This window comes from Balaenoptera borealis, assembly GCF_965194805.1.
Source record: "Balaenoptera borealis genome assembly, chromosome: 8".
Classification (NCBI taxonomy): domain Eukaryota; kingdom Metazoa; phylum Chordata; class Mammalia; order Artiodactyla; family Balaenopteridae; genus Balaenoptera; species Balaenoptera borealis.
Window position 1 is genome coordinate 72,738,478 of NC_138865.1, and position 17,697 is coordinate 72,756,174.

The 17,697-nt window shown below is 42.8% G+C and overlaps 1 protein-coding gene across 5 annotated transcripts in view; it reads left to right on the forward strand.

The window, feature by feature from the left end:
* Nucleotides 1-2,729: 2,729 nt before the first annotated feature.
* The window catches only part of ENTREP1 (endosomal transmembrane epsin interactor 1), a 61,566-nt gene continuing 46,598 nt past the window's right edge, over nucleotides 2,730-17,697 (forward strand). Inside the window, exons 1-2 of one of the 5 annotated variants that reach the window (XM_082403668.1) lie at nucleotides 2,730-3,287; nucleotides 13,865-13,921. In XM_082403668.1, the coding sequence (XP_082259794.1) occupies nucleotides 2,862-3,287; nucleotides 13,865-13,921 (483 nt within the window). In that variant the 5' untranslated portion in view covers nucleotides 2,730-2,861. The remainder of the gene's footprint in view (nucleotides 3,288-13,864; nucleotides 13,922-17,697) is intronic. The other 4 variants (XM_082403669.1, XM_082403671.1, XM_082403670.1 and 1 more) reach the window with 4 other exon arrangements.

Here is a 17,697-nt window from a genome sequence, read left to right on the forward strand (position 1 = left end):
AAAATACTCCATTGCATGGCTATCCTGCATTTTGTTTATGCAGGATAAACAAATTCATCCATAATACCACATTTTGTTTATTCATTCATCCACATTTGGGTTGCTTCTACCTTTTGGGCTACTGTGAATAATGCTAATTGTGTACAAGCTTTTATGTGGATATGTTTTCACTTCTCTTGGGTATACACCTAGGAGTGGAATTACTGGGTCAAATGATAATTCTATGTTTAACTTTTTGAGGAACTGCCAGACTGTTTTCTAAAATCCTCACTTAATTTTTTAAAGCCAACCTGAAATCAATGGCTCTGAATCATCATATAAGAATTTAGTTACATACAACTCAGCTTGATCATGTATAAGTAAGGACTTATTGTAAGCAACTGCTTGGCGGATGCAAAGAGTCAAGCTTGGGTTATAAAAGCCAAAGCTCAAATACTCAAGAGTGCTATTTGGTATAATCTTAAAGGTTGGGGCAATTTTTTATGGATTTGTGTTTATGAAAAAGAATCTTCACAGCTATAAATGTGGCCAATAACAACAACATAAAATAAAATTACTGCATAACAACTCTTAATTAGCAGCTTTGAAAAACGTTTAGTGGCCTGAAAAAATAAGTAAAGCTATTGGATAAAACTATCTATGGATTTTAATTACCCTTGGCTATCATCGTTTCTGTATAGGGAAATAGACAAAAAATTTAAGAATAAAGGACTTAGAAATACTTTAAAGTGTTTAAATATAAAATGCAGGGAACTGCACAAAATGTAGCTCCATAAATTTTCTCAAAATGAGTCTCACTCATGTAACTGGCACCTGCAGCAAGAACCAGATGGTTATCTGCTCCCCTGGAGCTCTCCCTTTCCAGCCATTAACCATCCAAAGGAAAAGAGGATATCTGACTTCTAGCACCAACCTACCCAGACCCAGAGAATACATTTTTGACAGTACATTTCAGGTGTCAGGGACTGACCAGAGGAATAGATTTGTTAAGCTGACAGAATTTCTCAAGACTCAATCAGACTTTTTATATATTTCACAATATAGTAGAATCTTAAAAATTAAATACCTTTAAGCTTGTGCATAAAATAAAATGTACAAACTAGCACACAAGAAGCTTTCAGTTTAACATCACCTGCAATTTAAGAATATGTACTGTAAAATGTTTTAAAGTGCATGAAACAACATACTTTAAATGTTTATTTTAAGAGACAGGTCCTTTTTTTTCTCCAGGATTTTAAGTTTACTTTCAAGAGGAGTTTGTAAAAGAAGTCCTTGGGACTATTAATCACAGGTGCTTTATTTATTTTATTTTATTTTTTAACATTTTTATTGGAGTATAATTGCTTTACAATGCTGTGTTGGTTTCTGCTGTATAACAAAGTGAATCAGCTATATGTATACATATATCCCCATATCCCCTCCCTCTTGCATCTCCCTCCCACCCTCCCTATCTCACCCCTCTAGGTGGTCACAAAGCACCGAACTGATCTCCCTATCACAGGTGCTTTAATTATTCAAAAAGTGTACATGTAAACACACATGCACATTGGCAATGCATCACACTGTGGGTTGAAGTAAGTAATGACCAAAATAAATGTAGCCTTTGCAAGCAGAGCATAAAAACGGATACACATTTCCTTTGGTTTATTGGACAGGAGGATATAAAATACCCTCACCTTACTGATAAAACGAGAAGCCTAATACAGAGGCTGTCTTACTGCAAAGCGACACTGCTCTGGTTCTTAACCTGGAAAAAAAATCTATTATGATCATTTTATGTATACGAACACTTTCAACACATAAGAATTCTTCCGAGGGAAGGGTAGACTATTAGGAAAAGTCATTTTACAAAGGCGAGTCGGTTTTTTAAGCTCTAAATGTATCTTATAAATTACCAAAAACAGATTAGGATTTTATTAGGCTGTTTCTTTGGAGGTTTGGGATTCTACGTTCTACCAGGTGATGCCTAATACAGCTCATGAGTCAAGATGAGTCGGCCACAGAGTGTAACCCTTGCCACTGCGCTCCGGGCCGCCCCCGCTTTTCTTTCTGGAGGCGGGATACTTCCAAGGTAACCTTGGGCTCCTGCTCGCTCCTACTCTGGTGCCGGGAAAGCACTCCCACGCCCCGCCACGCCCCAACTTCCAGGCGGAGGGGCCGCAGCACAATGTCAGCGCCCGGAAGCCCCACGCGAACGGTCACTTAGCTCTGCGTTGTCCTTCCCCGAAGCCCTGAGCCTTAGACTTTTCCCACCAAGTCACCCACAGCTCCTCTTCCTGCCATCCTCCCTCCCCGGGTGAAAAAGTTTAAAGCCAGGCTCCCTTCGTGTTAAAGGTTGCCAGAGTCGCTCTCTGGGCTGGACCTGAAGGGGCCGAGGGTCCACAGCGCTTCGGCGGCGCTCCTGTCCCGCCCCAGCTTGGCGGGTGGGAACAGTCTCAGCCCGTCGGCTGCCTGTACCTCCGCGCCCAGACCGCCGTTCCCTCCTAGCCCGAGGGACCAATTTTAAATATTGGGGCAGGGCACCTTTCCTGGAGACCCGGGAGCGAGCGCGGGTTCGGCCGGACCCCAAAGGGTGGCGGCGCTGCGCGGCGTGAGCGAAGGGCGCGCGTGGGTGTGCCCGGGTGGGAGTGGGGCGCGCCCGGTCGGCCGGAGGCGGACCCGCCGGCTGGCAGGTGGGTGCGGCCGGCGGGAGTCGGGGCGGCGGCGGCGGCGGCGGCAGCAGCAGCAAGTGGTTGGGCCGTGCGCATTTCCTTCCCTCCCCCTGGGCCTCGGAGCCCGCCCGCTCGCCCAGTGCGCGGCGCCCGCGGCTCCGCTCCGCGTCCTCTTCCCGCCGCCACCGGCCGCTCCTTCCCCGCCCGTCCATGTCCCTGCCCGTGGTGCTCCCGGGCTCCTGCTGCCCTGTGGCTGGGCTCTCGGGCGGGCCGCAGGCCGGGGGCCCGGGCGCCGCGGCCGCCGCCGCCGCCGCCGCCGCCCAGGAGCCGCCGCTGCCCCCGCTACGGCCGCGCTGGTCCCGGGCCGCGCTGCAGCCCCCGGCGCGGCCTCGCTGCGCGGCCACCGCCGCCGCCGCCGGGGTGCTGGCCCCGCCGCCCGCGCTCTCCTACCGCCGGGCCGCCGCCGCCGCCGCCGCGGCCCCGGGCTCGGCGCTGCTGCCCGCTCGCCCGCTGTTGTCGCTCGGTCTGCTGCAGCTGATCCTGGGCTGCTGCATGGTGGCACTCAGCTTCGGGGCGCTGTCGCTGAGCAGCTCCCCGCAGGTGAAGAACTCGTGCCCGTTCTGGGCCGGCTCCTCGGTGAGTGCCGCGCGTGCCCCGCTCGCCTCGGCAGGGCCCACCCGGGGAGCAGGGGCTCAGGCCGGTCGCCTCCACTGCCCCGTGATTGATCGCTCCAGGGCTGCCGTTCGGGAGCACAGCCCCTCAGGCCAGCTGAAGTTTTTGGAGGCGTTGAGGCGGGGGGAAAAAAGGGGTAAAGAGAGAGAGGAATTCGGGGGTGAATGGGTTGCACCTGGACAGTGTCTATTCCTTGTAGGCTAAAGGGTTTTGTTGTTCCTGTCAAACTAATAGAATAAACCCGATTTCCGGCTCTTTGGGAGATGGAAGTATGGGGGTGGGTGACAAAAAAGCGGGAAGAAAATGAGTCAACTTCTTTCAGCTATTGAGTATTTACTTCGCTGGCAACGTCCGCACGGGGAGGGCAAGGATTTTGATCTGTTTTGTTCACTGATGTATCAACAGTGCCTGGCACATAGTAGGAGTATTTGTGGGATGGATGAAGTGACAGGTTGGCGCACGTCCCTTGTTTTTATTCCGCACTAAGGCACAAGTAAATGTTAAGTGTCTGGTGTAGGGTAGCTCCACTGTATCTGGGGGCGAGTTCAGGAGGTAATAACAGGGTGTGTGGACGCACCCACGTACTTGGTCATTAAAGGAGGGCCCTAAGCCCGCACTAGGTTCCTGGAGCCACGCAGACTGATAGGCAGAATTTAATTCTTCAGAACCCGAACCCATCGTGGATGAGCTTGCCGAAGTCCCAGCTAGCCGGAGATGTCTGCCCCGCTCCGGTACAGGCCCTGCCGGCCCTGCCGCCTCCGACAGGGAAGGCTGTTTTGGGGCAAAAGGCTGCTGCCCTCGAGCGTTTATGGAAACTGGTGGCTACTCATCCCTGCCTCCTAACGATTTCACAGCTTCCAAGGCATCCTGCGTCTTGAGGTTTGCTGAGGATTGAGAGACCTGGAAATAGGTTTTCGTGGAATGATTGTGGAAGATGAATATTTAAAGTAAACAGCCTTTCTCTAAACGAAATCTAAAAGCCTGGCAATGCCTATAGTTTTTACTAAGATCTGTAATGAATGTATATTTTGAATGGCTGAAAATTGTCCTTGCAGGTCCACACAAACCCAGATTCAAGACCAAATTTTAAGAATATAGGGAGAACTAATTGAACCCAAAGTAATTGTTTGAATAAGAACTGTAAGACCATTAGGTACCTAGAGCCTGGCCTGACATTTTATACTTAAACTGATGCCAGTTTGTTCTTCTTTTTGAAGTACTTTGATGCTGGATGATCTTACTGTGGTGGGTGGAATTCACAATCTGTGCATCGTGTAAAAGGAATCCCACCCTCCTGGCCCTACCCTTGGGCTCTCCCACTGGCCTCTGGGAGTCCTTTAAAACTTCAGAAAGAGGAGTGTTCCCAACAGGGTAGGGATTAGATCCGTTATGCTCCTTAGTCCACTTGTCAGACCTAATTCAGCCAAATGGTGGCTGCATTTTATTTCTCTAAATACCATGGGCCAGAAGTGACTCTTGCATACATTTTTAGGGATTTGCTCTTTGTAAAATCATAATCTCTTGTCTTCTCAAAGATAGCTAGTTTAGGATTATTGAAAACTATTTTTTTCCCTCCTAAAATTAAACCCCTAAATCAGTGTACTATTGTGAATTATTTCAGAGGTAAATACACTTTAGATGTCAGTCAAGCCGTAGTTAGATTTGATGAACTATTAAAAAAAAAAAAAAAAAAAGAGGAATCAGCCAGAAGATAAAGGCTGCTAGCTTGGGCCTGCTGGCTGAGCACATCCTTGTCTCCGGGACCCAGCAAACCAGAACACGGAAAGAATGAGTGACTTGGAACTAAGTCTCTTCCACAGGGTCCTTTTCCCACACTGTGCCCCCAACTCTATATGCAAACTTGCAACTGTTTGTTATTCTTATTTGTTGTGGCCTGTTTCTGAGGTTGTCCTCAGAATTTGCAAAGTGACCACAGAACCAACAGACAGTACATGTCCAGAACAACTGAATAGGATTTGAGAATGGCATTAAGCCCCCTGACTCTCCTGGTGTTGCAGGAAAAAAGTCTCAGCAGTAGCATACCTTTTGAATTTATGTGTGTGAGAGAGATGGTTTTTTTTAAACTCTGCTTTATGGAAAATTTTAAATTTATTCAAACACTGTACAATGAATCTTCATATACCCCTCACCCAGCTCTAACCATTGTTTTATCTCCTGTACCTCTTTCTGGCTCTGCTGCCAGCTCTATGTGTTCTTTTTTTTTGGCTGCACCAGGCAGCTTGTGGGATCTTAGTTCCCCGGGCTCTCGGCAGTGAAAGCGCCGAGTCCTAACCACTGCACCACCAGGGAATTCCCTTTGTGTTCTGATAACTCCAGAAGGATGGGTGTTCTAAGCAGGGTAGAAATTAGCTTCAGCATGCACTCTAGTCCATTTGTCAGATTCACTTCCCATGTTATTTTGAAACAAATCTCAGACATCACATCATTACACCTGTAAATATTTCAATACATGTATGTTTTTAAAAAGAAAATATAAGTGGACTAGAGAGACAGCAGAGAAGTGACCAGGAAGTCTTAAGAACTCCACTCTACCTTTAAAATTTTATTGTGAAAATTTTAAATCTCAACAAATATAGAAAGAACCCCCACTGACCCGTCATCCAGCTTCAATAGTTATCAACATTTACATGGTCACTGTATACTCACACCCACTCCCCCTTGGTAACACCCACTGGATTATTTTAAGGCAAATCTCCAGTATTGTAGTTTCAGCATTAAATATTTCAGAATGTATTTCTAAAAGAAAGGGGCTTAGTAGTTAAAAGGAAGGGGCTTGATAGCATGTTGTAACTAATTTAAAGACAGCTAAACTAAAGTTTTTATGAGAAAAGCTTAAAAATGATGACTTGAGGACTGCAGAATTTTTTTTTTATGACAGCTTTTTTGAGAAATAATTCACATTCTATTTAAATCTACTTATATCACCCATTTAAAGTGTGCAGTTCAATGATTTTTATTAAATTCACAGTTTTGCGACCATATCCACAATCAATTTTAGAAAATTTTCATCACCCTCCAGAAGAAACCCTGTACCCATTAACAGTCATACCCCATTTCTTCCATACTCCATTATCCCTAAGCAACCGTTGATCCATTTACTTTCTGTCGCTATGGATTTGTTATTCTGGCCATTTCATGTAAATGGGACCATACAACAAATGGTCCTTTGTGACTGGCTTCTTTCACTTGGCATAACATTTTCAAGGTACATCCATGTTGTAACATGTATCACTACTTCATTCCTGTTTATGACCAAATGAGATCCCATTGTGTTGCTGTACCATGTTTTATTTATCGCTCAGAAGTTTGACTGGCATATGAAAGTAGGTAGTTGAGTGGCAGTGCCAGGTTAAGTCTAAGGTTACTTCAAACCCACGTAGGAACACAGTAGAAGGATATCCTCATATTTCAAGCTTTGAATGACCATTATATGCCTGAGTCTGCTGTATCAACTAAGTCAGCAAATCTTTTGGCTGCAGTAAAAATTTTGCTCATTAAGGGACAAATATATTCATTTGAAAGGACTATTTTGTTAAACACACTATAGTTCAAGAATATTTTTCCATATATACCACTGTAAGTGTTATTCTCACCTTGAGCCCGAGATATGGAGTCTTCCTTCACTTGTCTGAACCTTGAAGGTGTACTTTATCTATTGTAATATATGTTTGAGAATTAACAAGTCCTATAAAGACTCTTTTCCCATACTTTACATACTTACTTTCAACAACTTGAAGGGAGTGTTTTTAATGTGCTCATTGTTTTTGAGCACTCCGTGATCATTTATTTTCTTGCTGGTGTCCTTGGTTAATGACTCAATCTATTATTATTCCCAAAGTTCATGAAACTAAGGGAGGAGACACTTTAAAAACATGCTGAAGTTTGACTCAGGTGAGGGCAGAGGGAGGATCTCCATGTCCGTGTTCAAGCCGCGCTATCCTGGCTCCTGATTTGGAGGCTTAGTTAGATTCTACTGGGACTACGGGAGACCAGCCTACCACACTGTTTTAGATTAATTAAAGAGTAGAGAGAGTTGCATTGGTTCGTGTCTCCCTCAAAAAAGAAAATTCCTGACTCTGATGACGTATATGATCCTTGGGAGATATTTCAGGCAAGTGGTAGAGAATTAGTTATTGTTTTTTGCTCTTCTCTGGGGGCCCTAATAGCCTTTATCATCTACATACATTCATGTCTCTCTGTTGAAGTCACTGACCTGAACTCATGGTTCCCCCTCCCTTGAGTCTGTGATTCTTTGGCAAGATTCCAGTTCCTTATAAAGAGACAGACATTGGTGAACCTTAAGGTAAACCTATTAAAAAAAATTTACAATGACAGAATGTAAAAAAAAGAATGAATGGTCCAGAGCGGAAACTAACACAAAAATTCTAAAGTCTCTACCAGTTAAACAACAGTAAATACATTTTTTTCTATCATAATCATCAAATACTACTTTAATATTGAAGGAGTATTTTTAAGTATAACTTTTGAGAGGAATTTAATTTTCTTTGGTCCTTTATTTTACACAACAGCAGAGTCACATGATAAGTTCTTTTTTTTATTGGAGTATAATTGCTTTACAATATTGTGTTAGTTTATACTGTACAGCAAAGTGAATCAGCTATACGTATACATATATCCCCTCCTTTTTGGATTTCTTTCTCATTTAGGTCCCCACAGAGCACTGAGTAGAGTTCCCTGTGCTATACAGTAGGTTCTCATTAGTTATCTATTTTATACATAGTATCAATAGTGTATATATGTCAATCCCAATCTCCCAATTCCTCCCACCCCACCCCCTTTCCCCCTTGGTATCCATATGTTTGTTCTTCTCTACGTCTGTGTCTCTATTTCTGCTTTGTAAATAAGATCATCTATACCAATTTCTTCAGATTCCACATATATGTGTTAATATATGATATTTGTTTTTCTCTTTCTGACTTACTTCACTCTGTATGACAGTCTCTAGGTCCATCCATGATGATAAGTTCTTGAGCAAGTCATTGAGCCTCTCAACCTCAGTTACTCATCTGTAAAATGGGTGGGATGACTCTTGCTTCAGAATTGATTTTGTGAGAGAGTAATTAGAGAACATTTAGGAAAATGCTTCGTTGCTGAGCCCTAGCCCCAGGCCTGACACATACTAGAACTTCTATCAATGTTTTTTAAACATCCAGGCAATATTTAATTAAGGTAAGGTGAACAGGCTAGTTTTGTTTGTTTGTTTGTTTGTTTTTGTTTTTTGGTGGGACATTGTGGTAACCAACAAGCATACATGAGAAATACCCAGTTGTCCACTTTGTCAGATCTTTTACTGAGTTACCCTGGGCAGATACAGAATGATACATGCACACATACATTTAAAAAATATATCCAGTGTAAAAGCTATAGGGCAAGATAGGTTATTAAGAAGTGTGAATATTGTAAATATGGGACACCTATAACATGGCTCTTTTTAACTCTATGTTTAGATACGGCAACTTTTGACAAACAGTTCAGAACATTTTTGCCCTAAGGTATGTTAATGGATTAACACAGAAAAATAAGGTAGTTAGAATTATATGCTTTTGACTTTAATGATTTGATTTTTAAGCTGGAAAGTTAAGGCACATTCACCACATATGGTGGGTAACAGTGATTCTTGCCTGGAGTATCTTAGAATCCTTCTTTGCAATATCAGAAAAAAAGAAAGGCCTCTGCTTTTCCCCATGAGCTACAAAGAATGGGTCACAAGTGAGTGAAACCAAAATTGTAATAAACCTCATTATAGTGATATAGAGATAATTTGGTGTTAGAAAATAGGTTCTCACCTGTTTATTCCGAGCAAGTTGCATCTTGCACTGGGTGGAAAGAATGCTGATGGAGTTGCTTTTTGCTGTTGATGTACTCTTTTAAGAAGCACAGGAGTGAAAAATATGTTTAGGCTTACATAGTCATCTTTGAGCAAGTTCATCTCCTGTTTTTGACCTTCATTCATTCATTTATTCATCATCCATTCAGTTGTTCGTTGACTCTTGCCATAACTAATTGAGTGCCTCTAGGAGCCTTTAGTGGTACTTGAGTGAATATTCAGAGATCCGAGCCCTCATGAGATTGCAAGTGAGTGTAGAACACAATTGAGCAAGTAATAGCATTATGGGGTAATGGAAGGCCAGTGTTAAGGGATCTTGAGTCCCTTCTGATGGAGCTCCAGCTGCTGCTGCCACTGATGGAAGCGGAGGCATTGAATACTCTGCCTCTTCCTCTTTCACTTCCCCATCCTCTCTCCCCAATCATGAATTGCACACCCCTCCCCGAAATGTGAACCTCCGTTCCCTTCAGTCTTGAGCTCTTAAAGGATTCATCCCCAGCTGCAGCACTTTTACTGCACATTCCAGAGGCTTCCCTTTGCTTCCCCTTCTCTATCTCACCACTCACGGGGTTCCCCAAGTGTGTTGGGCTTACTTAATCTTGAAGAATGGGAGAAATTGAGTAGAAGTTGGTGTGTGCCTTTGTTGCAGGGTTCAGGACTGAGGCGGATGTAACTACAACTCCCACCTACGACTAGAATGTAGTTTCTTGAAGCATCCCTATAAAGAAGGGTGGTTTACAAAAATCCTGTTGAAATTTAACGTTTGTGTGTGCTGAGTCTACAAAACAATTCAAATGGAAATGATATCTTTAAGTATTTTGTCTTCCAACCCATGAATGTGGTATATGCCTTGATTTATTTGGGTCTTTATTTAATATTGCTCAATAAGCTTTATATTTCTTCCTACTGAGGTCTTAAGTTTCTTTGTCATGTATATTTTGAGATTGTTGATATTTCTTTTTTTTTATCTTATTATTTATTTATTTATTTTTGGCTGTGTTGGGTCTTCGTTGCTGTGCGCAGGCTTTCTCTAGTTGCAGCGAGCAGAGGCTACTCTTCTTTGCGGTGCGTGGGCTACGCATTGCGGTGGCTTCTCTTGTTGCGGAGCATGGGCTCTAGGCACGTGGGCTTCAGTAGCTGTGGCACGCGGGCTCAGTAGTTGTGGCTCACGGGCTCTAGAGCGCAGGCTTAGTAGTTGTGGTGCACAGGCTTAGTTGCTCTGCGGCATGTGGGATCTTCCTGGACCAGGGATCAAACCCGTGTCCCCTGCATTGGCAGGCGGATTCTTAACCAGTGCGCCACCAGGGAAGCCCCTGTTGATATTTCTTATATGTCAAATACATTTTGTACATTTTTAACAATTTTTTTAAAATTAATTTATTTGGCTACGTTGGGCCTTCATTGCTGTGCGCGGGCTTTCTCTAGTTGCGGCGAGCAGGGGCTACTCTTCGTTGTGGTGTGTGGACTTCTCATTGCGGTGTTCTCTTGTTGTGGAGCATGGGCTCTAGGCACGCGGGCTTCAGTAGTTGTGGCTCACGGGCTCTAGAGTGCAGGCTCAGTAGTAGTGGCGCATGGGCTTAGTTGCTCCGCAGCATGTGGGATCTACCCGGACCAGGGCTCGAACCCTTTTCTCCTGCTTTGGCAGGCGGATTCTTAACCACTGCGCCACCAGGGAAGTCCCAACAATTATGTTTTAAATTTAGTTTGCTCATATATGCAAAGTCCTCTCTAAAAAGAAAGGGAGGGAGGGAGGGAGGGAAGGAGGGAGGCAGGAAGGAAGGGAGGAAGAGAGGGAGGGAGGGAGGGAGGAAGAAAACTATCTAGCTTAGGGGACTTCTCTGGTGGTCCAGTGGGTAAGACTTCTCCTTCCAATGCAGGGGGTGCAGGTTCGATCCCTGGTCAGGGAGCTAAGATCCCACATGCCTCGGGGCCAAAAAACCAAAACATAAAGCAGAAGCCATATGGTAACAAATTCAATAAAGACTTTAAAAATGTTCCACATCAAAAAAATCTTTAAAGAAAAAAAAGACTCTGTGCTCCCAATGCAGAGGGCCCTGCTTTGATCCCTGCTCAGGGAACTAGATCCCGCATGCCACAACTAAAGATTCCGCATGCCACAACTAAAGATAATGCATTCCAGAACTAAAGATTCCGCATGCTGCAACTAAAGATCCTGCATGTGGCAACGAAGATCCTGCATGCCGCAACTAAGACCCGGCGCAGCCAAAGATAAATAAATAAATAAAAAATAATAAATAAAAAAAATAAAATTCTTGAGTTTAAAAAGAAAGAAAGAAAGCTTAGTTCCTTTGTCCCAGAGACCCTTCATTTGAAATGATAATTGTATCTGTCATGATCTATTAAAAACATTTTATTTATTTATGTACTTATTATACACATGCCCCTTTCAACTTAGCAATGCTACTCCTGGGACTTCATTCAGCAGAAATAAAAAGCACTTGTTTGGGGCTTCCCTGGTGGCGCAGTGGTTGAGAGTCTGCCTGCCAATGCAGGGGACGCGGGTTCGGGCCCTGGTCTGGGAGGATCCCACGTGCCGCGGAGCAAGTAGGCCCGTGAGCCACGACTACTGAGCCTGCGCGTCTGGAGCTTGTGCTCTGCAACAAGAGAGGCCACGATAGTGAGAGGCCCGCGCACCGCGATGAAGAGTGGCCCCCGCTTGCCGCAGCTACAGAAAGCCCTCGCACAGAAACGAAGACCCAACACAGCCAAAAATAAATAAATAAAAAATAAAAATAAAGGAATTCCTTTAAAAAAAAAAAAAAAAAAAAAGCACTTGTTTGTAAGGATATATGGCCATGATGTTTACTGCAACATTGTTTGGGGCCAAAAAACTGGAAGAAGAGTGAATACCCATGAATATGGAAATGATTGAATACATTAGGTAGTGGTTGTACAAAGGAATATTATGTAACCATTAAATGGAAATGAATGAGAGCTAGTCCAGTAAACATGAAGTGATTTCCAGTGAAGTATTTGTTGAGAGAAAAAAAGAAGAGGAGGAAGAGTATCTTTTATGATTTGTTTTTTGTTTTTTTGTAAAAATCATACCCCTGTGCATGTGTGTGTATAATCCAAAGCCAAGTAAGGAACCTGGACCCCAAGATCTCATGGATTCCAAGTTCCAATTTGTAAGTAGACGTCACCCATACCCTCTAGACAAGCCCCACCAAGTGTGTTTCCAGGAAGAAATCGTTTAGAGGAAGGAAATATCCTATTGAATTTAAAATGATGAAAGGATATAGTGCCCAGTGAGCAGGCAGCTGATAGTATGTTTAAACATAGACGTGATACAAAGAAATTGTCTCCTGTCTGCCCATATATGTTTTTTGGTCCTTGATATAAATGGGTAGACTTGTCCTCTACTGGTTTGTTGTGAAATGATTACCCTCAGTCAATAAATGGAGAATGGAGAGTATCGCAGGTAGGCCTGTGAGCTTTGGGTTTCAAGTAACACTGTAATCCTTACTGATTTGTAGTTAAATAAATAGTTATTGTGAAATGGTGCATTTGAGTGATTTTGGTGAAAAGTGCACTTGAAAGAAAATCCTCATAACTGCTTTCAGCAGATGCACTTTATTACATACACAAAGGTCATCAGAGTGACCCTGGGCTGAATAATTACTTTGCTTATCCTTTCCTAACTGCTTAGTGAACTGTGTTATTCAAAAGGCTGATGTTGTCTTCCAGATTACGTTTTGGCAAAATGCTGGTTCTTCTTTACTGAGGATTTTAGGTTATTGTTTATTGACGTGTCATTTTGCAACATGAGATATTTCTCACTGTAGTCCCTCCCCCTTTGAGGAATAAAAGTTCAGGAACATTTACTAGTTGCCAATCATGTGACAAGCACTTTGCTAGGAGCTGGGGATTCAGAGAGACAGGACAGGCATTCACAGTCAGTGGGCAAGACAAAAATGCAATGAGTTTTTTTGGGGGAAAAAGTTATATGTAGAGGGCTTACAGGAGTGTGGGGTGTTAAGATTAATAAGGCTTATCAGAGGTGACGACTGTGTGTTGGGGCCTTGCAGAATGCATGAGTTCTCAGGCAGCTAGGAGGGGAGTTGGGAAGAGAGGACTCTGTGACAAAGAGAAGCACAAAGTCCTGGAATATCTAGAGCCTGGCCAGTCTGAGGAAGGACAAGTATGCCTGGAAGGAGGGTGGGTCAGGAGTACATGGAAACCAGGCTTGAGAAGTAGGCAGGGGAAGATCCTGGAAGGCCTTGTTCACCATTTTGAGGAATTGACTTTTCCTGTGAAGGATGGGTAACCCACAAATTAAGGGAGGGTTGCAGCCAGGCATTCTTTTTATGAGGCTGACTCTGGTGACAGATTAGGTGCTACTGGGGGCAGGAAACCTGGATAGGAAATACTGATTCCTTAACTCAGAGGATAGGCTAGTTTCTGTTTGTATGTTCTTAACTGACCTTAAGAAAAAACATACGCAGTCAGTGAAAAAGTTTCAGGAGCTTGGACAAGAAAGATAGTCTAAAACCGTATACCAGGGCTCATATAATCAACAGGAATGTTAAATGTTTGAGTTAGAAGCCTTTGAAATTTCAGTATTTAAAAAATATATATACTTCAGAGACTGGGGATTAGTTTATTGGAATTGGTCCCTTTTCTAGATTTATGATCCTGTTTATCCTTGTAGGTGATACTCTCTGGAATCATAGGATTAACAACTTGGAAACGGCCTATGATACTCCTGGTATGTACTGATCTTATAAATTTTTACCCTTTGTAAAATGTGCTGTTTATGAAGTCTGTTGAAATAAATTGAGGAAATTCTAAAGCGTCCTTGTTCATTAAAAAAAGAAGTTAACAATGGACAATATTAGAAGCCAGATGTTCTCATGACAGTAAAGTAAGATGATAATTTTGCTGCTTTTCTGTTGCACTTTAAGCTTCTTATATACCCAATTCTATACATGTGTTTCAAGTTCCAGGATTAGATCTATTGTAAAGATATAACAAAAGCAAAGCAAAACAGAACTAAATGGCTGGGACTTCCCTGGTGGTCCAGTGGTTAAGAATCTACCTTCCAGGGCTTCCCTGGTGGCGCAGTGGTTAAGAATCCGCCTGCCAGTGCAGGGGACACGGGTTTGAACCCTGGTCCGGGAAGGTCCCACATGCCGTGGAGCAACTAGACCACGCGCCACTACTGAGTCTACTCTCTAGAGCCCGCAAGCCACAACTACTGAGCCCACGTGCCACAACTACTGAGCCCATGCGCTGCAACTACTGAAGCCCGCCCACCTAGAGCCCGTGCTCTGCAACAAGAGAAGCCACCACAATGAGAAGCCTGCGCACTGCAATGAAGAGCAGCCCCTGCTCACTGCAACTAGAGAAAGCCCGTGCGCAGCAATGAAGACCCAACGCAGCCAAAAATAAATAAATTAAAAAAAAAAAAAAAAGAATCCGCCTGCCAATGCAGGGGACGTGGGTTCGATCCCTGGTCAGGGAACTAAGATCCCACATGCCGTGGAGAAACTAAGCCCGTGCGCTGCAACTACTGAGCCTGTACACTCTGGAGCCTGCATGCCACAACTAGAGAGAAGCCTGTGCAGCGCAACGAAGAGCCTGCGTGCGTGCTGCAAGTAATAACCCAAAGCAGCCAAATTAATTAATTAATTTTAAAAAATAGTCTTAAAAAAAAAAACGCTAAACGGCTTACTCTGGGCATTTTGAACATACACAAAAGTGAAGGGAATGATATAATGAACTCCCTGTACCAATCATCCAACTTCAACAATTATCAATCCTTAGCCAATCTTGTTCAGTTAGACCCTTACCCATTCCCCACCCCTTCCACATTCTTTTTCCCTCCACATTCTTTTAAAGCAAATCTCAGCTTAAATCATGAATACATTATTTTTTATTGTTACAATACTTTGGTTGGGCAATCTCAGAATTTCCTTGCTTAGATTTCCTATATTCTCTCTTTATCCCACCTATATTATATTTTCATCGTAATAGAGACATATATTGTTGACTTTATCCTTATTTTAGTTATTCAGGTAAAATTCACATTGTATAAAATTAACCATTTTAAAGTGTACAATTCGATGGCATTTAGTAAATTCCCATCCTTTATTTTTATTTGTTATGTCCTTTTGATTCAGGGAATACTATAAAAAAATAGACAAATGCCAATGGAGAGGCCAAGAGGTAGAGGATCTAGAAAATTCAATTTGAAATATGCTTTAAAAATTTATTTTTCTGTATAGCATCTCTTATTTTTCTCCCATCCATTTTGAAATAGGGTTAAATAATTTTCTGAATTCATTCCATTTATATACATAACGCAGCCAGGCTGTCCTTCAGACCACTGTTTGCTAGGTAATGGGTAACAAATATAAAACTAGTTAAGTTCTTAAATACAAGGAGATGAAGCACATTTCAGGATACAATCAGAATAATGGAGCCCAATACTGTGTTGACGATCTCGAAAAACTGAACTGAAGAGTTTTCAGACCCACAAGACAATGCAGGCAACATTTTACAGGTCCATCAATTATTGCATTTGGTGAAACTTTGTTAATATTTCCAGAAGGAGTAAATGATTGATACAGCATTTTAATATATTAGACAGCAGGATAGAAGAAAATGAGGCTTTGGATGAGTCTTACAGCATGTGTTATGCGTGCTTGGGGTTTGTTTTACAACAACTCTCTAGGTTTACAGTCACTGCAGAAAAATTTTTAATGGTGTTCAATGTTTATACTAATATTTGGTTATAGACGTCATCTTTGCACTGTCCTTTTTCCATTGGGTCAATATTGAAGTGCTCAGTAATATGAACCTTAGGTATTTAAAATCAGAAAACTAATCTAATGCTATTTGTACTTTTAAAATTTCAAATGGTGAAGAGAATATGAGTGCTTGTTCTAGATAGATATTAAGAAAGTCGACCTTTTAAAACATTTCTTTCTTTAACATTGTTTTCTTTTGGAAAGGTGCCCTTGTAAATTTATTATGTGAGCTCAAGCAACTTTAAATGAAAATGACCTTAATAAAAATGTATTTCTCATCCTTGTTAAGTATAGGTACTTTGTCACAAAGTTGTAACCAGTTTGTACATACCATGTTGTGCTCTGCTTTTTCTGTTTAATATGAAATTAAGTTCACATCAGTAGCTATTATGTTTCCCTGTACAAGGAGTCCACATGCCTATCACTTAGAATTGCTATGCAGCATTTTGTCTTATTTCTGTATTACCATCAGTCATAAGCCTGTTGGACATCTGAGCTTCGAAGTTTTGACTATTATGAATTATGTATTTAGAAGGTCACTTAGTGATCATTTTGAAATGTTAATTAACATCAGTTTATAAAGAAGATAAATTAATTGGCAGGAATTGTGCAAGGGAAAACTTCTGAGTATATCAGTAGGTCATTTGAGCCTTAGTCAATATCACAGAGGGAAAAAACAGTCCACGGGAATCTTAGTAGTTATCATTATAACCTCTGCCAAATGCTTTTGTTATGTTAAAAAGCCAGATGAAAGAAACTGACGCACCAGTCAGACCCTCCTAGTTTGAGTCCTCGTTCATTTACGGAAGAGCTATGTCACTCTGTGCAAGCCACCTAGCTTCTCTGAGTCTAGTTTTCTTTTCTGAACAGAGGATAATCTAGTGACCCTCAATGGATACTTTACCTTTTTTTTTTTTTTTGTTCCCCACGCATCCCCCTTTCTGAGTTTAGGGAATCTGCCATCAGATGATTTGAGTGGGAGGCTGTGTTCATTAGAGAAGCCAGAAGTGCCCTTGTGTTTTTGCAGACCTGGGCTGGGCTGGTCAGAGTCACAGCCCTACCGCCATTCACGTCCCACACTCTACCTACAGGGGCGCCTTGTGACTCTGACACAGCCAGGCCGTCCTTCACAAACCTAGGACCTTCTTTCCCTAGCTGTTTGCTTGGCTGCCTTCTTCTCTTCTGGGTCTCAGCTCAGCAGTCATCTCAAGAGAGAGACCTTCCTTGAGCACCCTGATTGCAGTGACCCCTCCTCTGTGCCCCTCACCGGGCCCCAGCACTGAATACTGGCTTCATCTTGGTCTGTAAGTAGCCTGAGTGCGCCTCACCTATCTCCCCCAGTAGATGGTCCGTCAGTTCTGTGAGGACAGGGGTCTCTCCCCAGGACCACTGTGCTCAGGACACACTTACTTTTGAATGGTGGCATTAATTTGGCAACCAATAAGAAACTCAGATCCTGGGTTAGTTCTCAAAGTTTCTGTTTTACATTTGTCTTAAATTTTTCTCACTTGTTTTTGTTCTCTTGAACTTTGTATTTACCACCCCTTTTAACTTCAGGGTGGTTGGAGAGTATTTTGGTCGTGGAGTTGGGGAGGGGGCTGGTTGGTCTCTTTAGGGGCTTTCAAGAGGCAAGCTGTTCTCATTTTGAGTTGTTGGGTGCACACCGGTCTAGAATATTTGAACACTTCCTTTTGAGAGCGTTTACATTTGTGCTCCCTCTTTGTGTTTGCTT